Below are 27,326 nucleotides of genomic sequence, written 5' to 3' on the forward strand. Positions count from 1 at the left end.
GACTGGATTGAGATCTGGTGACTGTGGATGCCATACGAGTGCAGTGAACTCACTGTCATGTTAAAGAAAACAGCTTGAGATGATCTGGACTTTCTGGTATGGTAAGTTATCCTGATGGAAGCAGACGTCTAAAGATGGCTTTAATACAATACTTGTTTGGTACTAAGGGCCCCAAAGTGTGCCAAGAAATGATCCCCTGCACCACGACACCACCATCAGCCTGTACCACTGATAAAAGTTAAGACGGATCCATGCTTTCATGTTTTTTATGCCAAACAACATGAAAGCTCATCAGACCAGACAATGCTTTATATGTTCAATTTTCAGGTCTAGTCAGTCACTCAATTTCCTGTTCTTTGCTAACAGGAGTGGCACACATTAGTTAAAAAATAATGTTGTTATTTATACATCGGGTATTACTGGAGTTTGAACTACTGTTTTCTTCCTGCTGTCATCGGTAACCCAAGTTAGCTGGATGCTGTGATCAAGAAGGAAAGGAATTGTTATTACGTGGCTCTTCTGCATCAACATTATATGGTCTGATGTTATCTTGGGAGGGAACAGGTTCTCATTCAGGCCGTGTCTGTAACAGTGAGCTATTTAGAGGAGCTGGAGGGAAACCGTGTCTTAGAATGAGTGTTATGGGTGTGTTTCCTTTGCTTGAGGACTTCCAGGGTTCCAGAGATAATGTGGAATTCATGAGAGGAATGCCACGCAGGGGTTCCTTCCTGTCACCTGACTCCATCACTTCCCGCGCTCAGTTTCCTGCGTCTGAATCTCGGAGGAGAATGGTGAGGCTGAGGAAAGGGGCAGCGGACCCCGAGCGAGGCCCCTCTTGTAGATCTGATGATGATCGGGATGAAGCCGGCTGCTAAACACAATCAAAATGATGAAAAGCGCAGATCTGAAATGTTACCGCCCGACTGCTGATGTAAATGATTAGAAAATTAACCGGAGCAAATGAACGTGGGCAAGAGATCAAATGAAAGGGATTAAACAAAGAAAGAGTGTGCTTTAAATGTGGGGGGAAAACATCTGCATGAAAAAAGGCAATAAAGAGAAAGAGGAAGGTGATGGCAGGATCTGTATGGGGCCTCTTGGTTTTTGGGCAGCAAAGGGGAGGCGTGCCAGGTAATGGTTTCCAGACACACACACACACACAGTTGCACACTAGTAAGCCTACACTCTAATTCGATTTGGAAATCTGACGGGATAAGGGGTGTATATATGTGGATGTGTGTGTATATACCTCGGGCCATTTTTCCTTCTCACTTCTTGCTTCTTCTGCGCATTGGGAGAGGGCCCGGTTAGTCACAACGTGTCGTCTGTGCATAGGTGTGTGTGTATGCAAGCACAAGGGGTTAATGTATGCTTTCCATCACAGCTCTAGTGGGGAGAAATCAGATCCCTGCAGCGCAGAACTCAACCTCAATGCACGGACGGACACCCAAAGCAGAAGAAAAAGGGAAAATTGTCCCGCCCCCTATATCTGTATGATCTGCACGCCTGTGTGAAGAGGTTAAGAAGGCCAGCTGCAATATCAGTGAAAGTGCAAAGATATGAGAATGAGAATAGAAATAGTACAAAAAAAAGAAAAAACAGAGAAAAAGATGAAAAGAAGAGCAAAAAAGGAGACAGGAAGAGCTAATTAAACTGTGGAAGGATAGATGTGTAGGAGCCGGAGGGAGGCGAGAGGGCGAGATGACTTAACTGTTCAAAATGACTCCACCCTCAGTCGCCAACGCAAACGGCAATTTCCCATTGGGGTAAATCCCCCACCGTGCCCTGTCACAGCCCTCCTACTTCTGCAACTGGTGTATGCGTGTCTGTGTTTGCATGTGTGTGTGTGTGTGTGTGTGTGTCACCACTTTTCTCTGACATTCCTGTGCAGAGCAGGGAGACGGTGAGCTGAGCTGCAGAGAGGCTGAGCTGCAAACCCAATTCAGAAATCCATTCGAAAGCAACTGAGGATTTTCTTTATGTTTTCCAGTCATTTTTCTTGCACAAGCCATCATTTTCTTCCGATTCTGGAATTCCGGTTTCAGAGAATCTGCCAGCAAGTCAGCTGGGACGAAGTCTTGCATTCTTAACACGGGATTCCTAGAAAAGCATCCTCTCGTTTCCTCCTCTTCCCTTTTTCTCTCCATCGCAAACCCCTGGAGATAGATTCCAAGTTTGCCAAGTTCCAGAGTTTGGGAATATTTTTGTGCTGCAGCCAGGAGAGGCTGAAACAACAAGGGGCACAGAGGAGAAAGCAGCACTTAAAGGGTGAGTTAACTTAAGAGATCAAGCTTTTTTTGTGGGGTCCAGCTCTTGTTGGCATAATGAGGTTGATTACTCTCTGAAGAGGAATGCAATAATCCTTCTATTCCGAGCTAAAAAACTTTTAAGATGGCAAAATCCTGTTTGTGCAAGTTTGCATTGATTTTGAATTGACTGTCAAAGCTCAAATATACCAAACAACAATAAAGCTGATAAAGATGTCTAACATATGTTGTCAGCAGTTTCTCCTGCAGTCTAGAGACTGATAGAGCTTATTGTTAATGGTGCATAAAAGTGGAGTGTTTTGCAAAACCTGTCACTCAGGAGTTTTAGTTGCATGTTCTGCTGATCCACGGCTGGGACTCGGGTGGGTGTGAAGCATCCGCCGCGCATTAGGCTTAGGAGACGATGAGACAACAGAGAGAAAAAGAATGACATTACTAAGGGGCAGGTATATGCAAAACAAAAAGGCAGGGGATAGCTGGGGAGTTTCATCCTCTTTCTGGTTTTAACATCAAATAGTGAGGACAGCTGCTGGGAAAGGAAGCGAGCGATGCGCACACGCGTTATATTCCAGTGTCACAGGCACAGGCTCGGATAAATGCGCACAGATGTTGCATGCATGTATGCAAAGAAAGGATGTCAAGCTAACTTATGGTCGCTTTATTCTCTCTCTCTCTCTCTTACGCACACACACTCACAAGAAAGAGATTTAAACAAACACATCTTTGTTTCATTGCACTCATCTGTTTAGTTTACTCCTGGCTCAGATCACAGTTTAATCCCAGAGCTGTAATCAATACTCACACACACATAGACACACACACACACACACACACACACACTGGCCATAGGGAAAAAAAACAAAAACACACACATACAGTACTTGCTTTTTTTAGGAGAAATAAGTCAGTTCAGCAGATGCAGCATATATACAGAGCATGGAGCAGATATACTCCAGCCTTTAACATAATAACAACATATATTACTATTTTAATCGACTCTCATAAGTTTGATGCTGAAGTTAGCTGTGAATGATGGTTTGCTTTGTCCAAAACAGCTCCCCATTTGCTTCCTATTTCTATTTTTCCAACATGTTTATGCAGCACGTAGCGCCTTCCAAAGAAGTGTCTGCGTCATGTTGTTTGGTGAACAGACCTCGTAATGTGATGCTTTGACTCTGGTACGGTGGTTTTTGTGATGGCACAAAGATCAGGAGTGTTATTACTAATAATAATCCTGACAATGACTTCCGAAAGTATCCCTGCAGGCCATAAAAGTGCACCTGCTAGTGAATTGATGGAGCCATGATATCCATGTGCCATTATGTTGAAACATGTGAATAAAAGGCTCAATTTTCGATCACTGTATCTGCAGCAGATGATAAACTACATGGACAAAACTACAGGAGCTGCTATGCTGTCTAAACCCATGTAAGGAAGCTTAGGGGCACAGTTTTTGTGCAAGAGGAGGTTTGGGACGGACTTTTACGCACTACGCAGCTCAGCACTCAGCGACCCCACTCTGCAACCAATTTGGAATCACAAAATAACCAAACATTTATGTGTTTGAACTGTGGGAGGACAGAATCCACGCTGGCACAGGGGAAGTATGCAAACCCCACACACAGAAAGATCTCTGCTGCCCACTGCACTCAAATCCAGGACCTTCTTCTTTTTCTGAGGCAACAGTGTTACCAGTGTGCCTGCCAGCTAAAACTTTGCTTTAAAAAAGCTAATGTATTATATAAATATATCATGAAACTTGGGTAAAGTTCTTTTTCTCAGTGTTAAGAGTCAAATAGATGATAATATGTATTACAGCAGTGTTTTCCACAGACATCGTTTTCCATTCATCACGTTATCTTCGGTTTGTTTCTCTGCAGACCCTGGCTCCTGTAAAGATGGCTGACGTATTGCAGCCAGACTCCAACAGCCTGCAGATACCAAGTGAGATACACACTCAAACACTGACACGCACATCAACACTAGTTTGCTATTGCAGTCCTGTCCAAATGACTCACTTCTCCTTCTTTATCTGTTGGACCGTGGACATGCTGACCTTTCCATGTCCCTCTCCCACTTGGGTATACTACACACTTCACATTCCAGTGGCATTCCCACGATTCCATTCCATTCCATTACGATGATCACTTTTTGATCTAGAGAGGTCAAGTGTGTTTACATTTGACCTAATCGTCTAACCTCCACGGTGAAAAATGAGGTGTTTTCTGCAGTTACTCAGCAAATACAGTTTCAGCATGTTAGTATCAGTAGCTGATGACAGTTCAGAACCACCTCCTCTCTTATGATAAGAGTTTTCCCATAACTGCATATCTCCTTAAACAGACAGGATGACCTTTCTGTTTGTTTTCAGGGAGTGCATGTGGTGCTTTTCCAATATTGAGACTTAAAGAAACTTTCATATTTAAGAAGGGATTCCCCTTCACTTCCCTCATTAGCCACACCCCCTGTTAGCACTACTGCATATTGACACATTTCATCTCCTCCCTTGTCTTCCAGGTGAAAACGTATCCACCCCATCTTCGCCTGCCACAGCCAGAAATGACTGCAGCATCACTCCCCTCACACCCTCACCCTCACCGGTAGCTACTGCACACACACACACACACACACACACACACAGCCACTCACCACAGGCACTCCTACACACCCATTCCTCTCTTACTACTTATTTAACTTTATATAAAGTCCTTAAACGAGGCCTGCAATGCCACATCCACTTCTAACTGCTCTTAGTGGTTTACCATAACATTTACCTTACAGTATAAAACTTACGGAGAGGCTGAAATTAGTGGCAAAGAAACACACCAACTTGGCGCCAATGTATGCAAGTAGAGGTCCATCAAAAATAGCTTCTGATTTCTAAGCCTGCTTATTAATTCTGTTCTGAGTCTGTCCACTAATGTTAGGAATGTCAGTTTAAAAACGCCACCAGGTTTACTGATAGAAACCTTATCCTTTCTTACCTCTTTGTCTCTCATCGCTCTCTAAGAGGGTGGAGGTCAGGCCCCGGATGGCCTGTCCATTCTCCGTTGTCATAGCTATAGACTTTGGGACAACCTCCAGCGGCTACGCTTTCAGCTTCACACAGGACTCAGAAGCCATACACATGATGAAGTGAGAGCCTGTGTGCATTCTCATCAATTATATACTCTGTATTTTTATTTTGAAGTTTTGACAGTGGTTCTTCACTAAATGCAGGCGCTGGGAGGGTGGCGACCCTGGAGTGGCCAACCAGAAGAGCCCAACATGTCTGCTGCTCACTCCAGATTTGCGGTTCCACAGTTTTGGGTTTGCCGCTCGAGACTTCTACCATGACTTGGATCCAGAAGAGGCTCGGCACTGGCTTTACTTTGACAAATTCAAAATGAAGATCCACAGCACAAGTGTAAGAAACAGATGTGGAAATAGTGACATCTCGTACCCGGTGTTAAAGCTATAAAGAGAAACCTAAATATGTGTCCTCTCTGCATGACATTATGGTGCACTGACATGTGCAAGAGTGGGAGATTTTTATATCACTGCCCACAGCTGAGAAGTAAAACTGTGGTTGAAAGTGACAAGCTTTAACTGGTGCTGCAGACTTCTTGGTGCAGCGTTTTGTTTTTTTCAGCAGTTGTGATTGTGTTTGCTGCAGGACCTCACTATGGAGACGGAACTGGAGGCGGTGAACGGTCAGAAGGTCAGGGCCATAGACGTGTTTGCTCATGCCCTTCGTTTCTTCAGGGAACATGCGCTGAAGGTACACCTCAAATCACTTCCTTCACGATTGTTGTACAGTGAATACTTTCACATATTCTAGGATAGAACATGTATGGCACGTATGTGCGTTTGCTGTACCTTTGTTTAGCACTTTTAAATGAAACCCCTTGGGGGATCACTTCATTCTGTGTTTCACTTGAGAGTAGAAGAAGAAAATGATTTTTTTGTGGGGGGGGGCTCCTGTTTTAGGAGGTGAAAGACCAGTCTTCATCAGTGCTGGAGGGAGATGAGATCAGATGGGTGATTACTGTTCCTGCTGTGTGGAGACAACCTGCCAAACAGTTCATGAGAGAAGCAGCATACCTGGTATGAAAACACATTGTTGTTTTGTTGATTTTTTAAAATTATTATTATTATTTACAGTGTATTACGGTGTTGTGCACATGTGGATACACAGAGAATCACTGTGGAGTACGTGTGTGTGTGTGTGTGTGTGTGTGTGTGTGTGTGTGCGTGTGTGTGTGTGTGTGTGTGTGTGTGAATAGGAAGAATAGGAAGAACAGCGGGCCAATGGAAAGAAAGATAGTGAATAAAGCATGAGATAAGCACTGATGTTCTCACAGAGGATTATTTACAATTCTATCTCTCTCACACACACACACACACACACACACAAATTATAACACTGCGTTTTTCCTCTTTACACATCTTCCCACCCATGCACACACCGTTCTCTATGAACTGTACATAGAAGATGTAGGAAGTGTACGTACAAGCCCAGGAATGCAAGAGGTCCTATCCTAGTATAAATCAATGGGAAAGGACCAGCCTGGGAAAGACTCCACAACCTTTTACTCTTAATGCCACCCTTTCTTTACTGACGCAACAAACACTGTGATTATTTATTTACTTTTATCTGCCATCTACCATTTAGTCACTTTAGTACAGACATGAATAGTCGAATCCGTATACTTTTTCATATTAACACTGATACACACACACACACACACAAACACACACACTTACCCTGAGCTGGCTCCTGGCTTGATTCTTGGGGCGTGTGCACTTCCTGCTGGTGATGATGTCATCAGGGCTGAACAATGAGGGAGACCGGCGTACAAACACAGGAAGTTTAAACTAGACCCCCGCCCTGCACGCACACACACACACACACACACACATTCACACTCAACTTTACCCCCAATATATCATGAGTTATGCTTATACACCTCTCCTACTCTATTCAGTGGTTTATCCCAACTGTCAGTGAATTTGCTCCCATTGCTGTCATTCACCGTGTGTGTTTGTTTCTATTTATTTGTATCCACTGTCTGTGTGCTGCTTATGTTAAATAACATTGACATTTGAGTTGTAAATATATGAATGGCTCCTTTAATTATCTCTATTATTACAACATGCATCCATGCATTCACTTTTGTTTTCTATAATATTTTTCTCCTTTTCTCCCTCCATTAGCTATATTTTTAAAATTCATAATACAGTCATGATTTCATATTCTAGTTTTCTTGATCAAAATATTAGGGAAATAGTGAATGAACTCGCTTTTAGCAGAAGATACCTCCACTAGAACCAGGCTCAGCAACGGGCAGCCATCTGCTGCGGCTGGTTGGGGGTGAGGGGAGGATGACAGGATAAAAGACACCCTGTGGAAGACAGCCAGAGATTAATAATAGCTAAGGATTAAAATGCAGAGTGGTGTGTAAACACATGGAGAGTGAAAAAAGGTGAGTGAAGAAAAAACACTCCCAGCAGCTTCCTAGACCTATTGCAGCATAACTAAGGGAGGATTCAGGGTCACCTGATCCAGCCCTAACTATACGCTTTATCAAAAAGGGAAGTTTTAAGCCTAATTTTAAAACTGTCTCCCGAATCCAAGCGTGGAAGCTGAAAGCTGAAGGCTATGCCTCCCATTCTACTCTAGGAACCACAAGCAGGCCAGAGGTCTGAAAGCAAGGTGCTATGTGCAAAACTAGAATCAAAAGATATGTTCATGGATGTAAATACAAGGTGCAAACCACTGGTTACACTAAAGAACTTAAAGGCCAAATTAAAAATTTGCCAGAAAGATTGTAAAAGAGGGGGATCCTTTGGACAATGAAGCCAAGATGATATAGTAGAAAGATGGGAAGAAAAACATATGGCGACGTAAAGGAACAGCTCTTGATGTGAAGCATACATCATATAGTGGAGACAATGTTACAGGATGGGCATCTCATGCTGCCAGTGGAACCAGTCTTCAATGATGTTGTGACTGCTAAAAGAAGTAGAAGGATGAATTCAGCCAAATGCTGTAAAACTACTCATACAACACTTCACAGTGCAAATGGATAATGCCGGAGAAAGACCAAGTCGATCACCTGATCCTTAAGCTACAGTTATTAAATCACTTACTAAAAACAAAACTGAGGACACAAAGATTCACAAACAAGCAACAGCTGAAGGTGGTTGCAGTAAGCGCCTGGCAGAGCATCTCAATCGAGGGGGGGAAAAAGGATTTTGATGATGTGCATATTTTCTAAAATACAGGCAGAAATTGACTGCAAAGGATTTTCATCCAGGTATTAAAACGTATTGCCTGTCAGTCAACAATATGGGCAAAGCTTCTGCTGTGTCCTTTATAGGCTGGTCTGGTGTCTCCTGACTGTCCTGAGCAGCTCCTCATTGCTCTTGAACCCGAGGCTGCATCCATTTATTGTCGGAAGCTCCGCCTCCACCAGGTGATTGACCTGAGCATGCAGCCAATCACAAACGGCCTGGAATTGGACGTCTCCCGGCCCTTTGATTCCAGCTTCAGACAAGGTAGAGAACAGAGAGCATGTGTGCATGTAATTTCTGTTGAGCAGGGGTCTTGTTGTTGACTTTGCCATTAGCATGAGCGTGAAACCGCACTGTGTTCCTGGAAATGTTGCTTTTTGATTTCACTTGGGGGTTGTGGGGTCTTTTGGGTGGCTGTGGCTCAGGTGGTAGAGCAGATCAGCTACTGATCGGAAGGTTGGTGGTTCGATTCTTGGCTTCCCCTATCTGCATGTCAAGTATCCTTGGGCAAGATACTAACCCCAAATTGCCCTCCGATGCGTTCATCGGAGTACGAATGTGTGTGAATGCAGGTTAGTTTGCACTGTGTTTAGAAGTGCTTGTACGAGTGGGGGTGAATGAGGCATGTTGTATAGAGTGCTTTGAGTACTCCGGGAGAGTAGAAAAGCGCTATATAAGAATCAGTCCATTTACCAGTCCATTTTTTTCAAAAGCTAAATGCGCCTCTGTTAAAGACAAAAAAAAGAGAGCGCGCTAAGGACAGCGATCTGAATGCAGATACTACTCATGGTTTTGCCTCAGATGACTTTGCAGTTGTGTGTGCGATGAAGTGTTTGGATAGACCATAGGGTCTGATCTGAAACAGACCGCAGAATTCCCATGAAGAGGATGCAAGGAACTATTTAACACATCAGCTCTTTAATTAACTTTATGCAGTGCCAGAAAAGCTTTTCCTTAGAAGTGATTAGTGTTTAGTTAAGTTTGTGGCAGTAGATCGCTTTCTGCATAGACAAAGTACAAGCAAAGCACTTAACATTTCATGAGAAATCACTTGAAACTCTTAAAAAGGAACAAGCTGGGATTTCTACTACATTTTACACTTTTTAAATGAAAATAGAACTCAAATGGTACTTAAAGGCTGCTACAGTCAGTGCCAAATGACAAAAAACAGGAGCTTTATATTGTAAGATATTGTAAAGACCCTACAATAATACAGAGAATAAATCAGATGACTCCCTATGAGCAGGCTCTTGGTGAAAGTGGGAAGGAAAAACTCCCTTTTAACAAGAAGAAACTGAGGGCAGAACCAGGTTCAAGAAAAAGTAGCCATCTGCAATGACAGGAAAAATGTTAGAACAGTGATGCTGTAACAATATAAGTGAAGTGTGTAACTGGTTTATTGAATGTCAGCAACAGCACAGATAGGAGTGTGCAGTGTGTCCATGTTAAAAATAACTATTTTAAAATACACAAGGAGGAAATACTTAAGATTAGTGTTTTTAACGGACAGGATTCACCAAGTGCTTTGTAGAATATGATCTAAGCTAATAGAAAAAGAAGGTAAATGACACAAAATACAAAAGAACATTTGAAAAACAAATTAAAAAAAGATTAACGTATTTGTAATTATTTAAACATGGCTAAGAGCAGTGCAAAGCCTCAAAGGCTCTATCACTGCATGCCCTTAGATCAGCACATGGAGCAAACAGTCATTTCAGATTGTTTGACCTGAGTGAGCTGGCTGAACACTAAAGTTAAAGAAGCATGACGACATGCAAGGTAGCGTGACCGTACAATGATCTGTAAGCAAGGGAGAGGATTTTTAACTGGATCATAAATGTTAAAAGCAGCCAGTGAAGGGACATTATAGTGTGGTCATACTGTTTGACTTAGTAAACATTTACTAAATTTAAAAAACAGAAAATTGCACGTCAATATAGGGAGCGGTGAAATATTTCCATGGTGGAAACATTAGTTTAACATGGACAGTGGTTGATCAAGGATAACCTCTGAATTACACATACTGACATTAACAGCAAAGGCCAACGGTCCCAGATTATTCTTGATAAGGAGGACGACAACCAGAACCAAAATCAGCATCAAGCTGCAGAGTTTTTACCATTTTTACTAATCCCTGACCTCATGTGGTTTGAGAAATAAAGCTGGCTATCATCAGCAAATAAGTAACAATTAAGATTGTTTTAAAACTTTCAATAATCTGTCCCAGAGATCTGAGACAAATGAATTTAAGGGGCCCAAGAACCAAGCTTGGTGGGACTCAAAGACACAAAGCCTTGAACAAAGACAGCAAGACTTCTTGGTATAAGAGATCATTTGAACCATTTTAGGGCTGCATCTGAGTCACAGATGATGATCCATCACTGAGGTCTGTGGTTTAGTAAGCATGAGTTCATTAGAAAAAAAAGGTCACTCTCCATTGAACATACCATATAATTAATGATCTCATTTAACTCTTAGCAATTGTGGCATGTAATTTAATTGTTATACTATTTTGTGTGATTACAAAACAATTATCCAAAAGTCCTATTAACTGAATATGCCTAAGTCAATAATAATTCATCTGATTTGTCTATAAGTGATTTAGTACATTTGGAATTTAATTAAAAGATTAAAATGAAAAAACTCGTTTTATTCATGAAAAACCAAAGCAATGAGCCAAACGTTTGCCAATGAAATGAAAATAAATTCAGGCAATATTTCTGAGTGAGTGTATGCCTACAAATTACTTCATTCACATTACACATAGTAATGTGAGCCACTGTTGCTATAGAAATCTGGATCAGAGCGCAGCTTTAAAAGAAAACTCAAATATGGGGATTTACAGTCGGGGAAAGTACCTCCAGAACCAGTACACAAGTGAGAACTTTAACAAAAAGCTGAAACGCAACAAAAAACTTCCAAAACAGAAGAGCGTGTCCTTCATGCCCACATGAAGGAAAAACCACGAAGATGTAGCAATGAAGAAAAGTCATTTCAAGCTGGGGAGAAAGAAGAGTGATGCATAATTCAGCGGGTGCATATGCCGACCAAAACCCCTGCAAAGGCCCACTTATACATATGCAGTCAGTGACACACACACACACATTCACACACACTAAACACACACACTAAACACAGGATATTGTAATTGGAACAAGGTGCAGCGAGACTATGATCTCACCCCCTCCTGGCCTGTCAGTCTCCCTCTCCTTCACTCACTTTCATTTTTCCCTTTATTCTCCCAGACTTTCTCTACCTCTTTCACTTTTTCGCTCGCTTTCCGAGGACTCGAGCAAACAGACGTATTTACACGCATGCTTGGTCTCCCAGTCGTGTTTTTTTGCTATCTTTAGCGCGTCTTCCACCTCATTTCATCTCCAAAGATAGCACCGGGGAGTCGTTAACGCACACACATTTTCTTTTTCTGCTGTTTCATGTAAATGGTTTCCAGACTTGCGTTCCATCCATCACCCCTGTAAAACATACACGCAGGCACCAGCGAAATCAAGGCCTGTGTGATTGTGCTGTTCTTTGTTCAGCTTCATTTACTATGTACACACACACACACAAACAGATCCAGAGGTACATCCATTACCTTCTGTGTCATCCAAGGTCCTTAAACAACAGTGAGAGTATATTTGCTTTCGACACAGTGTTGCCCAATAAGTCTCCAATCTTTGTTCTTATTCCCCACAACCCCCCGTCGATTACTCTAATTATTGTGGTGTGTGGTGTTCTTGCGGTTTGAGAAAACCATGTAAAAACCACTTTCACCAGCACTACCCTCCATCAAAAGCTGTGCTCAATGCCTATGACACACATGTTTACGCATGCCTTTCATCAGGCTCACAGTTTACCAGCACCCTTGCCAAATGTCTAATCAAAAAAACTGGCGTATGCTGTATATATTTTTTTTTACATTTTAACTTTCTCATCTAGTTTTCCATTGATTTGTAACTATTTGGTTCTCAGAACCATTATGTCTCCTTTCATGTGTTCACCTTGACGTGTGGAGGCATATATAGTGTATCTGCTCTGTCAAACAGCCTGTCAGGTATGTTGCGTTTTTGCCAGCTGCATGTGAGCCTGCTGTGTTTTTGTTGGCCTCCCCCATCCGTCCACTTAGCCCGCCACTCTCACAGTTTACACGTCGAGAACAAACAAAATGTTGAAATTCGAGAGCATTCTTCATTTCCAACAAATTGCTCCTGTCACATAAAAATATTATGACTGTATGGTTTTCTTGTTTAACTTGGATCGGATGATTTATGCTTCGTCCTGCACAAATGCCATAAACTCTCATATGTAGCATAGATTACAAACATTTATCTCTGCCGGGTTGAAGTTGAGGAACTTCTTTGCATTGAGGAGTAGTAGTCAAAAGCAAACTTAAGTGTCTGAGCGTGCACCAAGTGTGTTTATACAGAGAGATAAAGAATGTTTGAATCCAGGCGAGGCGGTGCAAGGTGGTGAACGGTGGTGATGACTCTATGGGCTCACAGCTGGAGAGAGTCCAGAGACATTCCTTCTTTTTTTTAAGTGCATTAATCTTGCAATTAGTTATTTGGTCACTTGGAGGCAAACAGTTATATTGTCTTCTTTTATCATAAGTTCTTTATTCCAGATCATATAAATGACGGTCAAGTTACTGGACTGCAGGTCTTAGGACCCTAATGCAGAATTCAGGAGGCAGACCTACTAACAGACACCAAGCCAATTTACTGTAACCGATTCACAAGACTTCAAATGTCTTGATAAAAGTGTACTAAACACTCGCGGACCACTTTTTAGGTACATCTTGCTAGTACCAGGTTGGAACCCCTTTTACCTTCAGAACAGGTAAAAATTCAGTGTTGGAAACATTCCTCAGAGATTTTGGTCCATATTGACAGGACAGCATCACACAGCTGACACAGATTTGTCAGCTGCACATCCATGATCCAAATCTCTTTTTTAACCACATCTACTGGATTAAGATTTGGTGACTGTGGAGGCCGTTGAGTGCCTCCTATATGGCACAAGATGAGATGCATACAGTGAGAATGCAAAAGTCGCCAACATCAATGCGATAACAAAGTTCTTTCGCTTGACCAGCAAGGTTGCACATCCAGGCCTTTTTGAGTACACCAAGCAGAGGTTTTGCCCTCACAGAGGTTCCCAGGATGAGGATTTGGGGCATAATTGTGTTATTTGCAGGTTATGCATCATAAACTGATCAATGAACTGCATTTTTGGGGGTAAGGTTTTGAGAGATGTTTGCAGGAAGTGACATTAGGACAACCAACACTGTAAATATTGGAAAGTCATTGCTTGGCTGTTTCTGTGCACAGCTGGGATTCTAGGTCTGTGTTTGTGGTCTGCTCCTCTACTGCTGGGTCACATATTTAGGTTAGCAGATGGATGGAGGGCTTAATTATCAGTTAAGGCTAACAAGCCTGGTTAGTAGGCTGTATCCATGAATTGTGAAAATGTACAAATTCAGATACCTGCTAATTAGTGCTCAGTAACACACTAAGAAAAAGCTGGGATTTCATTAACCAAGCTCAAGTGCAAAACTCATGGGTGATCAATGTCACATAGCAAGCCATTATTTTTGTTAGATATTTCATTTATATTAAAATGGTCCAAAAAGCCATAAATTAGCAAAGATCGAAGACAGCTGCTCATCAGTCAGAGTGGCCTAAAGTGCTAAATTAACCATAAAGACCAAAACTGATTTTTGTACCAGCCTAAAAATATGTTCATGTTACTGATTTTAACCTGATCAGGTGGTGTAATGGATAACACTTGGCAGGTGAAAGGTCTCTGGCTTGATTCCAGCTGGTAACACAAACTCCCCTTGGGGTTGCATCTGCAGGGCATCCTGTGAAAAAACTGCCAAATTAAACATGCAGAGCTACATGCTGTGGAAACAGCTGATAACAGTTTTAGTGTTTGACAGACAAGATGATGAACTGTTTTCGAGAATTCCCTTTTGATTCCATGTTTTTCTCCCAAAATTAGTAATGCCAATGTGATGGAACCATCTGAAGAAGCATCACTTTCACCTCAGTGCTCAACTTTTTTTTTTCGACTCACAGAAAGACAGAAGAGGTTCTGGCTTGTGCCTCTGAATAGCAAAGAAATAAAAAAACAAATAAATAAATAATTCTGTGTGTGTGTTCTGTTACAGCAAGGGAGCAGCTGAGGCGATCCAGACACAGCAGGACCTTCCTGGTGGAGAGTGGAACTGGAGAGCTGTGGTCAGAGCTGCAGACTGGTAAGGCCATCTGTGCGTATGTGAGCCTGAGAGACAGGCAGACCCCACATGTGGGAGATATTGATGACTTTGACCTTTAACCCCAGCCTGCAGACTCTGAGGAGCAAACCCACCCACTTTAATAGAGGACAAACCCCAAACCTGAGGTTTGCAGGTCCCGTTTGAGCTGATTTAAATGATCTAATTATGGCCGCCTGATGTGTTTTAATAATAAGATCCTTTTTTAACAATTACTCTGCATATTTTGCATTTTCCTGGGTTATAGAATGAAAGTTGTTCACTCTGCTGTTGAGGCATGACAACATTCTGTGGAGCCACGTGCGCCTGCTGACCCTTCGTGCTCTCTTCCCTGTCAACACACACACACACACACACACACACACACACACACACACACACACACACACACACACAGGAAGGACCCACCCCATGGGACTCTCTGCACGGTAGATACAGTAAAGAAGAAGAGGCTCTCTTATCTTCCTGCCTTGCAAACATCTTTTGATTCCTCCTCTCGTCTTATATTTTTATAAGACGCCTTCTTTTCTCTTCCTCACTCGCTTCTACACGTCTCATGAGCTCTTGTGTTTAGCGTGCAGTCATCAGGGTAGCTACGCGAAAACTAACCCTTATCACCAGACATATCACAAACATACACTCTAGCAGGGGAAGAGCAGCAACCACAGATGCCTCAAGGTTGTTTACATTCAAAACACTGCGTGTTCAAGAGTTTCTGGGGAAGCTGCAGACAATCTCAATATACACACACGCATTTTTGCATCGTCCACAAAAATGAAGACGTTATCTTCCACGATTTCCTCCTACAAGCTTGATGTGCTTGATATGTGTTTTTTTCTCTCAAATATCTGAAATATGAGAAATGAAAAAGCAAAAATGTTCTTAGGATGCAAACAAAACAACAGCATGTGTTCATCCGTGCCCTCTCTGTGTAGGTGATAGATATGTGGTTGCAGACTGCGGAGGAGGAACAGTTGACCTGACAGTCCATCAGATTGAGCAGCCACAGGGAACTCTTAAAGAGCTCTACAAGGCCTCAGGTACATCCTTTTACAAAGGACAAAAAAAGCAAACACATTTCCTACAGTTTCCATAGCTGCAGTGTTTCCGCCAGGCGGTCCCTACGGCGCCGTCGGCGTCGACCTGGCCTTCGAAGCCATGCTGTGCCAGATCTTTGGCGAGGACTTCATCCAGAGCTTTAAAGCCAAGCGGCCAGCGGCCTGGGTGGACCTCATGATCGCGTTTGAGGCGAGGAAACGCACAGCGTCTCCGGGCAGGACCAACGCCCTCAACATCTCCCTGCCTTTCTCTTTCATCGACTACTACAAGAGGCACAGAGGGCAGAGTGTGGAGGCTGCCCTGAGAAGGAGCAAGTGAGTGCGGGCTGAGAGGTGCAATGAGTGAACAACGAGCGTACGTGCAACTTTAGATGACAGAGTGATTTTTTTCTTCCTTCTGTGTGTGTAGTATGAATATAGTGAAGTGGTCCTCCCAGGGGATGCTGCGGCTGACACAGGAAGCCATGAATGAGCTCTTCCAGCCCACCATCAGCAAGATTGTCAAGCACATTGGTAAGAAAGACAAATGTCCAGAGAAGGGGGCTGCTGCGCACATGCTATACACAAAAATGTACTGACTGACATAAAAGACCCGGGCACTTAAAAACTTCCTTTTCCTTCGACTCCCCACTTATGTTTTGTGTACTTTCACATAACTCTTCTGTTTAACTTTGCAGTAAATCTACTAGCAGAAACCTGAAAAACAACCCCAGTAGAAAGCCAGCGCAAAGGCTTTCCGAGATAAAACTAGTATTCAAGCTCAACAAATGCCGTGCTTGGGCTTCAAGATGAACCTGTGCAGAATCGGCCCTTGAAATTATCGACATTTTTATGTTGTTTTTTGGAATCAGAAGTGACCATGTTTCAACAACAGGGTAGAGTTGCTTGTTAGCACTGGTAAAATTTAAGTGCACACATTAACAGTATAAAAGATAGACCCAGCTACCATGAAGTCACCCATTAATCCCATTTTGAAGCCTCAAGATGAATTTCTGCTATCTTTGTGTTGAAACTGGATGTGACGATAGAGGGTGTGTCTGAACGTGAAACTGCTTGCAAATGAGCCTAACCTGAACGATCCTCATTTCTGAAATCAAATGACATTAATATCTTATTCGAAACAAGTGACTGAGCCCACAAACGCATGAGGAAGGTGTTTATCTGTGTCAAATCAGAGAGCTGTTTCCTTATAGACTTTCTTATAGACAGAAAATCTTTCCGTAATCACAGCTATCGCCATCTGGTGGCCATTGAAAAGAATGTAGGTTTCACACGCTGATGCTTTGGCTTCGCTTTTCAGACCCAGAAGCTACGTCCATCATTTTATTGTCTGTGGGTGCACATAATGGGTTAATCATGCACAATAGATTTCAGCTAATTAGTGCTAGGTAACTGACTAATGAAATAATAGCATTTAACTCATCAAAACTAAATCACCGCCTTTTTTTAACAGATTTAAACTGAATCCTCGTCAACACCTAGCAGCCCTATTAGCGGCCCAGTAATGAAATGCAGTTGTCATGCAGAAGGAAATTAGCTGTACTATTTTTATACCCAGTTGTGGACCATGTATTTTCCATCATTCGTAAAGCCTGGGTAGGTTATAGTATTTTTTAAGACTAATATTTGGTGACTTTTTAATTCATTTTTTTTTTCAAAGCACAAAACAAAAACATAACAAAAAAACAGATTACGTAGACTAAAGATGGAACATGAGTTTGCTTAGATTCTTGCACACTGCTCGAACTCCTGACCTTTCTAGATTACCGACTGCCAAAAGCATGAAGTGTGCTTATTCAGATGTAAACGGACAAAAGCTGCTACAGCTACAAATTACAGCTCAAATCAATCAAAACATAATGGCTTTCCTTGAGACCCTTTTCAAGATGGTTGTGATTTCATTTTTAGGTTTTCCAGCCTTTTCAAAAGAGAACAAAAGCAGAAAAATGCAGTCTGTTTCAAATCAAGTGCATGCCAGTGGTACATTCAAAACCATGGAATGGTTTCCCAGTATGAATATTTGGTGGTCATTAAAAGAAAACTGGAGTCAACAAAGGGTTTGACATGAAGAAACACCAGGGACAGCTGCTGGAAAAGGCAGAAATTCTCTCAATGGAAAACCAAATTACTTATAAAGAAGCTTTATATTTTCTTCTTCCTTCACAGAGGAGCTGATGACAAAACCAGAAGTGCGTGGTGTGCGTTTCCTCTTCCTAGTTGGTGGTTTTGCAGAATCCCCTATGCTGCAAAAAGCCGTCCAGAAGGCACTGGGGAGGACGTGCCGCATCATCATTCCTCACGACGTTGGTCTTACGATACTAAAGGGCGCTGTGCTCTTCGGGTTGGATCCCACGGTGGTGAGAGCTCGGGAATATCGGACAGTATCGGAGTAGCGCTGTAACACATTATCTTACGATCGTTCTCTCTCGCTCTCTGTCACAGGTCCGAGTGCGTCGTTGCCCTTTGACCTATGGTGTTGGTGTCCTGAACAGGTTTGTGGAGGGACGCCACCCACGGGACAAACTCCTCATCAAAGACGGTCGTGAGTGGTGCACGGACATCCTCGATCGCTTCGTCTCCGTCGATCAGTCGGTGGCCCTGGGCGAGGTTGTGAGGCGAAGCTACACGCCTGCTCGTCTGGGCCAACGGAAGATCATCATCAACATCTACTGCACCGCCACCGATGACGTCACATACATCTCCGACCCTGGAGTCAGGAAGTGTGGGACAATAACCTTAGACCTGCCCGAACCGTTACCGCCACCGGGTGCGGTGGGAGGAGCAGGAGCAGGAACCCCAGAGAGAAGGGAAATCAGAGCGACCATGCAGTTTGGCGACACAGAGATTAAAGTCACGGCCGTTGATGTCATGTCTAACCGCTCCGTCCGGGCTTCCATAGACTTCCTGTCTAACTGAGGAGGAGCAGGAAGTGGAGCCATGGATGCAAAAACACACATTAGCTGATTGGAGGGATGATAATTTTAGAAAAAGCGGTACTTTGGGAGTGGGTGACATGTTTTGTTGGAAAAACACTGCATTCTTAGGAGAAACTTGCAACTTAGGATGCAAGAAGATCAAGAGAGAATCCATTTTTCACAAACACCAAAGTCCTTGAATCTCTTTGAAGTCGAAGAGGGACAAAGTCCGTCATGTCTCGCCTTATAATGACGTCAGCAGCATTTCCCGCCAACAGTCAGAGAAACACTTTGTGGGAACTTTGTGAAAACGAATGAAAGCTGGAGAGCGAGTAAACAAACGGCAAATGTTCTACAGACTTTACTAACTCAGTGACTCTAACGAAACACAATATGCTACCTAATGAGTGAAACTCGCTCATGTTGATCGTTAAATATACAGACTTTTACCTTTGGGCCTCGTGTAATAAACAATGCCTTATTTAAACCCCGAAAATAACGTCACCGACTGGACCGCAGCCTTGTTTCTCTAATGTGAAAGCACTCCACCTAGCGGTGCAGAGACTGACCTACAACACTGCCTTGGGATCGATCAAAACACATACTATAAGAAAAGAACTGTGGCTTTATAAGATATATGTGCGTCATTTCAAATGTTTCAAACCACTTTGAACAAAAAAAATAAAGTTGTGCTATTTGAAGCAGAAGCTTATAAACCTAAATCACAATATCATGACCTCTAAAAGTTGTGAGCTTTTATTTTGAGTGGAAACTATGAATTTAAATCCAGTGCTTTTTCTTTTTTTTTTTTCTTTTGGCTTCAGATAATTCATCAGGAAACATTTGGCTCATCAGCTGATAAACGTCCCACTATGTCCACCAGCTAGTTGCTAACACGTCCTGTTTTAACATATGGACTTTAGCCCTCTACAGATGCATTGTTACTACTGGAAACACTAGATGAAGCACCACATGCACATAAGAACTCACTCACTACCTGCAGATGGATGCATTTATGTCTGAAAACCGAAACCTATTGTGAAGTTCCTTAAACCTGCGTTCTTGCCATTTCATTAGGTACACCTAGGCACGCAGACATGGTCACGATGACCTGCTGAAGTTCAAACCGAGCAACAGAATGGGAGTGTATGGCAACTTAAATGACCTTGAATGGAGAATGATTGTTGGCTCCAGAGGTGCTGGTCTATTTCAGAAACTGCTTATCTACTGGGATTGTCTCACACAACCATCTCTAGGGTTTATAGATAAAGATCTGAAAACTAGATAACATCCAGGGAGCAGCAGCTCACACGGGCTCACCAAAACCTGACAAGACTGGAAAAATGTAGCATGCTTTGATCATTGTGAATTTGTGCTGCAACGTTTCAATGATAGCGTCAGAATTTGGCGTCCAAGCAGATAAGGCACGATGTCACAAACTCAAATCACCACATTTCTCAGTGCAGTAAAGCACCTTTGGGATGTGGTGGAACGGGAGATTTGCAACAACAAATGTGTTGTAACTGTGTGATGCTGTCACGTCAGCATAAACCAAAATCTCAGAGGAATGTTTCCAGCATCTTGTTGAATCTCTGCAACAAAGAACGAAGGTCAGAGAGGGTCCAACCCGGTACTAGCATTGGTAACTAATGAAGCAGTGAGTGTGTCGTTTTGTACAACATATATGAGAAAATGCTAACCTGATCTATGCACTCAGTTACAACTTATGTCTAATAAGCTTCAGACCTAAGTCCCAGGTTTCAGGTCTTAATCAGTACATGTGTATGTTGTAAATGATGGTCCCCACTGTGGAGGAAAAAGATGATAAAGCTGTGGAAATCCTAACTGGCAACTACAGAGTTGTTACAAAATATGACTTATGACATAGTACTTGACATCACAGTTTCTATATCCATCTTTTATAAGCAGTGTATGATTGTTACACTTTATTGATCTAATAATTCTCAAGATTTGAGCCTTGTACTGACTACCTGTACAAAGAAAATCAGGTATATGTGTGGAGCTGTGGAGCGAAGGTCAAGCAGACCTCATCATGGTAAACCAGTAACTGTCTTCTTGTGTATTTGTGTAATAACCCTAACATGAATAAATATAATTCCGACCTCATCTTTAATATGTTGTCCAAACTGGAATGCATTTGTATCCATATCGCTGTTGAATACAACTCAAAAGTTCACTTGTGTCTGGATCACTTCTTTAAACAAAGGTCATTTGAGTGCTCACACAAACATCAGTCAGAACAAACAGTCCAGGTTTCAGCTGTGAATTTATTGATGAGAGTGCTCCAATAAATAGTTTCACACAGCGGGGCTAACAAATGGTTCAGAACTGCTCGACGTTGCATCAGTGCTTCACTTTCCATGTTACACATCAGTTTGTTACGTAACACAAAACCAAATTAGAAGTTATGGAACGACTCCTTCAGATCACAGGACACAGGAGTGTGTTACTAAAGAGGGGGACTGCTGACAGTCTGCTTCCACTTCACCATTCCTCAGTAAAAAAAACCATAAAATGTGTGAAAAGATGCAGTGCTTGAAATGTTTAATGGATGCTATCGTGTGAAAGCTTCAGTAAGAAAACCTACAGACAAAAAAAAAAAAAAAACAAGAAACATCAGCCGTTCTTCTTCCCCCTGCTGTTTGACTATACTTAACGTCTGCCGTGTGTCTGACTGCTTACAACACCTCATTTTATCCAAAATTAAAATCCAAACGTGGGTCAAACATGTCAAATCTTTGTCTGCATCGCTACAGGAGACACATTCTTTCTGGCGTTTGGATTTAGTCCTTCTTTAAAATGGGGTTTTGTCGTTTGGCGTCGTTAGTGAGCATGGGGTCTCCCGCGGCCTCGGCCCCTGCCAGCGCCACCTGGTGGTCCATCCATAGTACTGCGGGGGTTCTTGATCGTCTCGTCGACCGACAGGATGAGACAAGCTGCTTCTGACGCCGCCGTCAGGGCGTTGATCCGCACTATGGACGGCTCCCACACGCAGGCGACAAAGTTGTCTGCGATGTCCTCGTTGTTGATGTCCACACCGTACCACATGCCCCCCTGACAGGTGACAGATGAAGCGCATACAGTCACCTTCACTTTAAATACTACCTGGGATTAAAAGGTGTGTGTTTGAGTGTGTGTTTGTTTTCTACCTGTGCGTGTTTCGCCCTCAGTTTGTTCAGGATGTTTGTGGCGTCGAAGCCGGCGTTGTCGCACAGCTGTCTGGGGATGATCTCCAGGGCCTTGGCGTATGCTCCAATCAGGAGCTGCTGTTTTCCGGGGATGGTCCTCGAGTAGTCCCGCAGGTACTTGGACAACTCCATCTCTATGGCACCTCCACCTGCTACAACAGAGTCATTCTAGGAAGAGGGTTGATACAGTTAACACACTGGACATCAAAATATATCAATGACAGTGACGAGCAAAGATAAACCACACTTACAGAAACAAGAGTCAGAGACAGTGTTACAGCGATATGCTCTACTAACATGTCACAGCAACTCAAAGACAAGCTGCTTTGTCCTCATGAAGCATTGCTGAAGCTCTACTCATGTTTCTAGCCAAGCAACCAGTATGCATGTAATTTATCATCAGCCAATTAAAATCTTACTTTTAAGTACAATCAAATGTTTTTCCCTCCCACATGCGCCAAATAAAAACAGAGACCGATACTTTAAGCTCAACCAGGAATAATCAGCATCTTAAAACTTGTGCAGCTGACCTTGATGGCTCTGCGCACGATCATGATGGCATCGTGCAGCGACCGCTCCGTCTCCTCTGTGAACTGCTCGGCCCCGCCCCTCAGGATGATGGTGCATGTCTTTGCCTTCGGGCAGCCCTTAAAGAAGTTGTACCTACACAGAAAAAATACACAACAAAACACAAATTTATCACTTTAAAGTTGCTGCTTTACTATTTTTGCCATTGCAGTGACAGTTTTGTCTTTCGTCACACTGAGTAAAATCTCATCCATCCATAAATGCTCTTCTGCACCTCTTTGGCCGGGATCGAGGGGGCAGCAGCCTAATGTTGACTTAGACTTTAACTTGCATAGTAACCGGAAACTCCTTTTATCCCTAAACCGCATCCGACCAACATGTAGTTACATTTCTCTGGGAGGTGCATGTAAGGTTACGCAGATGGTTGCTGCGTAGGGCTAAAATGAGGTTCCAGTTATGGTGCAAGTTACGCCGTAGATCTGACGCAGAATTATAATACACGTGTTAGCAGAAAACTCCAGACCTCTTCAACCCCAACCACCTGCTACGGTTTATCTGGTGGAGCACCAAGACCTTCCCAGGCCATCTGAGCGATATAATCTTTCTAGCGTGTCCTGGATCTACCTCGCCCAGGAGACGCCCAGTACGCACCCTAGCCAGACTCGCAATCCACCTCAGCTGGCTCCTTTCAATGCGGAGGAGCAGCGTCTACATGCTCTGTAATTTTAAGCTGAGATTAAAGTTCATTTAAAATAAACTTTGTGTGTTTCCTTAAACTCTGGTGTCCATATCCACTTTATTCTCAAGCTTTTGTGATGGGCTGCAACGCACAGAAGTGGAGCTGTGACTGAGAACGAACTTGGGAGGAGTGAAAGAAACCGTTTTGCTAAAGTTCATAACAGCACTGCTGATCTCTTCACCTCCTACCATCTACTGCTCTTTTACTGTACATAGCAACAAAGCCTGAGAAAAGCCACAGAAGTTCAAATCAAAGTCAGAAACTGTTGGCTTCGTTTGTTCTGATCTTTAAAAATGTGGCAAGTTGATGCAGGAGGCCTCTTAGGTGATGTTTCAGGCATGTCCTACTGAGAAGAGGCTCCAGGACAGAAACAGTGACTTGTTCCCTGGCCAACCTCTTGGCTGGTCGTTCCCAGGCTCAGTGTTCCCGGGATGAGCTGGAAGTGGTGACCAGGATGAGGAAAGTCTAGACTGCTGCCCCCATGACTCTAGTCTAGACTCTAGTGCAACCCACCACAAAAAACTCTCAGAGGGATGAAGAATATGCAAAACTGATTTTTCAAACTTTTCAACACTTGTTCTTCCACTGACCCAATGTAGCATAATTATTACAATATGTTTATCCATTATACTTATCTATTGTCACAATAGATGCCTCTCTCACCTCTCTCCTCCGACCTGGACCTCTTCAAAGAGCTCACACTGTCCCAGCACATCGTCGGTCATCGCTCCTACAGACGTCTGGATGGAGCCTCCGCAGGCCTGGTGGTTACATTGCACAGTCAGCTGTTTTCACCCTCAGAATCAGTCCAAGCGTCAGCACTTTTAAAACCAAGTCTGCCCAACAGCAGTTTTCAACATAATAATCAACTACCAAGATTGGTTTTGGATTTTTGGCGTCCCAGTTGATCCATAACAACAACAAAAAAAACACAGTTTGAGAATGCCTCACCATCATGGTCCTCTTCAGGTCTTCCTCCTGAACCCGCCCAGCACAGAACAGGTCTCTGTCAGCGAAGAACTGGGTGGCCACATCACCGATGGGCAACTTTGACAGGACCACCTTGGCTCCCGACTGATAGATCTTCTCCAGCTTGTCGTATAAGATGTTCCACTCTGCATCCACGATGGCCTGGTAGTCCTGCAGCAAAGGTTCAGGTTAGAGGGAGCGTGGAAACAAAACCCTTTCACAAACAGCTTTGTCGCGGCTAATTCGTACCTCCACAGATTTCACACGGACTTCAGCGTTGTCCTTCTCGGCTTTCAGCTCCAGCTCCACATTGAGCAAAGCGATCTTTGGATTTTCGTAGCGTTTGGGCTGCATCTCAAAGCCGGCGTAGGAGAACGTCTTCTTGAACGCAACGCCAGAGACCAGCTGAGACTCCTGAACAATTTTAAAAAACCAACAAGGTGAGTTAAGACCATGTATGATGTATCATCTGCTTCTTTAACACTGTTGTTTTGAAAGATTTTACACAGAAAAAATCACACTTCCTGGCACCAACCTCCAGAGCTCCTCCCTGGACCTTCTTGATACCGATCATTTTCAGAGACATGAGCTCCTCCAGTGACATGACTGCATCCACAACCATTTTGGAGAAGAATTCCTTCTGACCGGCGATCAGCTTGGAGTTTAGAGCTGTGGCTGCACATTTCTCCAAAAGCTCCCTCTGCTCTCTAACACAGTGAAGCAGAAAAGAGGTCGTCAGCTGTACTGCTCACCGGAGAAACATCAAAAGTAGCTCAAATCAATAAGGGAACTCACTGCTTATCGTCTTTTTTCACAGAGACGGCGATCTCCTTGATCTTGCTGACGGCGAGACTGGTGGCGGTGCGGAACGCTCTGATGATGGTCTGCGGGTGGAGACCCTCCTCCACGTACGACTTCAGCTGCTTCAGGAACTCTGCAGCCAGGAGGGTGACGGAGGTGGTGCCGTCCCCAACCTGAGGACAAAGACGGTGTCAATCTGAAATTCCTGACAGCATAAACTCTGATGCACGAATGGCCTCAAACAGCTCACCTCAGCGTCCTGGGAGCGGGCGATGTCCACCAGAGTTTTGGCCGCAGGGTGAACCACATCCAGCAGTTTCAGGATGGTGGCTCCATCGTTGGAGATTGTGGCCTTTCCTGAAAAAAATTTCCATTTGCATTACACCGACTGTGCCGCAGACCAATCCAGGAACAATTATGCCTTCATTTTCCCCCATCCATCTCACCTCTGCTGTCCACCATCAGTTTGTCCATCCCCCTGGGCCCCAGGGTGGTCCTGACAGCCTCAGCAATCACCTGCAGAAGGAAACATGAGCAGCACATTTAGAGGACTTCAAAGAATGTTTAGTTAAATTCAGAGCAAATGAAAAATAGACACAGAGAACTACAAAGAGATGAGTTTATGTTCTGACCTGGCAGGCATTGATGTTGCTGATGAGCTGGGGAATGCCCTGAGATGTGTCCGTCCCCTCCTTAAGCAGGATAACCGGTGTGGGCTGAAGTAGAGAGGGAGACACAGGAAGACAAGAAGAGAGGGTAAGCAAAGTGATAATCTGCTCACACCTGTCAGCAACATCCATCGTGAGTGGGCACCTCAGAAATCCCATCATTCTGCTCGTTTCCAGCACAACGTTAGTGTTTTTGGACTCAGCTAAAGGAGTTTTGCAGCAAAGCCTCTCAGTCTGTCCACTATCTGGAACAAACCATTTTAACATCCTCAAATTTCTTCTGACTGTCCATCCCTCACAAATAGAAGATGGCTGTGGTTCATTTGCTCACATTGGTGCTATTTTAAGTACATACACCCTGATCTCAGGTACTTAAAAAGCAGGCAAACAGATTTCTTTAAATTTGGTGATGATGTTTCCCCTCTCACTTTCAGTTCAGAACTGAAGAAGCCTCTTGGATAAGAGGCTAAATGTCTTCAACCAACCTAAAGAAGTCCACTCGCCTCCCTTCTAAGCTCCTAAGACGATCATGACCCGGATGACTGAGAACCTACACAGACATATACACTCTGACATCACACAAATCCAAGAGCAGGAGGAAAAAGTCCTGCAAAAGCACTGTGACAGTGACGATACGCAAACATCTATTGTACATCCACATTGCCAGAAGGATTGATGCCACATTGTAGGCACTCTTAAAGATGAACAATATGTCAAAGTACAACTGCCTAGATTTATACACGACATTGTTGAACTATAGCAATAGCTTTGTCAGTGGTGTCAGTGCATGCATGTAGGTTTGTACAGCTCGCATCATTTTCCGGGCCATTAGCTTTCAGATTTTTACTGCTAAAAGCAGAACATCGCATAAGCCGGTGCAGCTCCTCAGCCGTACAAAGAGGCTAAACACACAGCAGCTCAGCTCATCACAAACTAGGTGGAGGGCGGTATTAAAATCAAATATGTTCAAATGCTAAAAGCGAATCCACGTGAAGTAGTTAAATATGTAACTACACGACGCTAGCTCAAATTTTAACACTAGTTTATAGGAAGCCGTTTAGCATCATCGTTAGCATCGTATCCGCCCATTGATAGCGGCTATGCTAGCATTGTCTGGCTAAATATAATAACCTTTTAAAAAGCCATATCATAAAATAAGAGCTTTCCGGGACTTCTAACGGCCTGTCACCGACACCAGGCGCACTCCGGGAGACCATGTTCCCTGATAAACTACAGGATGGAGGTGGATTAGATGTTTGAGTGTGGTGCATGATGCTAGCTGACTCACCATCATCTTTGCAGTTCTTTCGAGAAGCTTTCCACCGGCATCGGATCCCAGAATGCTTTTCGAAAGCATGCGCTGTTGGTGGGGGTACGTTCAAGAACAAACAGCAGTAGTTTGTCAACGATTTGAGATGTACTATTTCACGCTATGTTTCTGAAATAAAACAAGTGTTGATGATATGAGCGTGAATTATTTGTATGTAGCATCAAAGTGTCCCGTTTAAAATAAATAAATAAATAAGTAGCACGCAATAAACGACTTCTTTTGGCTGCTTTCTTTAGAGGTCCCAGTAGCAGATCTCCATCTCACTCTATTCCTGGCATCCTCCTCTGTC

General features: G+C 43.3%; 2 protein-coding genes across 2 annotated transcripts; one reads left to right on the forward strand and one right to left on the reverse strand.

Moving 5' to 3' along the window:
• Positions 1-1,405: 1,405 nt before the first annotated feature.
• On the forward strand, positions 1,406-21,421 carry hspa12b (heat shock protein 12B). Its single transcript, XM_031736825.2, has 14 exons — positions 1,406-2,268; positions 4,148-4,211; positions 4,785-4,867; positions 5,278-5,402; positions 5,487-5,673; positions 5,923-6,027; positions 6,237-6,353; positions 8,630-8,807; positions 14,716-14,802; positions 15,756-15,860; positions 15,935-16,193; positions 16,288-16,391; positions 18,045-18,235; positions 18,321-21,421. Exons 2-14 carry the CDS (start codon positions 4,166-4,168, stop codon positions 18,792-18,794), a joined length of 2,061 nt encoding a protein of 686 aa, XP_031592685.2. The 5' UTR covers positions 1,406-2,268; positions 4,148-4,165; the 3' UTR covers positions 18,795-21,421.
• On the reverse strand, positions 21,062-27,077 carry cct7 (chaperonin containing TCP1, subunit 7 (eta)). Its single transcript, XM_031736826.2, has 12 exons — positions 26,996-27,077; positions 25,672-25,755; positions 25,486-25,555; positions 25,290-25,396; positions 25,034-25,212; positions 24,774-24,945; positions 24,488-24,652; positions 24,221-24,409; positions 23,933-24,030; positions 22,533-22,665; positions 21,964-22,170; positions 21,062-21,868 (listed from the first exon to the last, which is right to left on the reverse strand). Exons 1-12 carry the CDS (start codon positions 27,062-27,064, stop codon positions 21,638-21,640), a joined length of 1,704 nt encoding a protein of 567 aa, XP_031592686.1. The 5' UTR covers positions 27,065-27,077; the 3' UTR covers positions 21,062-21,637.
• Between the last annotated feature and the right edge of the window lie 249 nt (positions 27,078-27,326).

Source organism: Oreochromis aureus, linkage group 3 (assembly GCF_013358895.1).
Source record: "Oreochromis aureus strain Israel breed Guangdong linkage group 3, ZZ_aureus, whole genome shotgun sequence".
NCBI classification, from domain to species: Eukaryota; Metazoa; Chordata; class Actinopteri; order Cichliformes; family Cichlidae; genus Oreochromis; species Oreochromis aureus.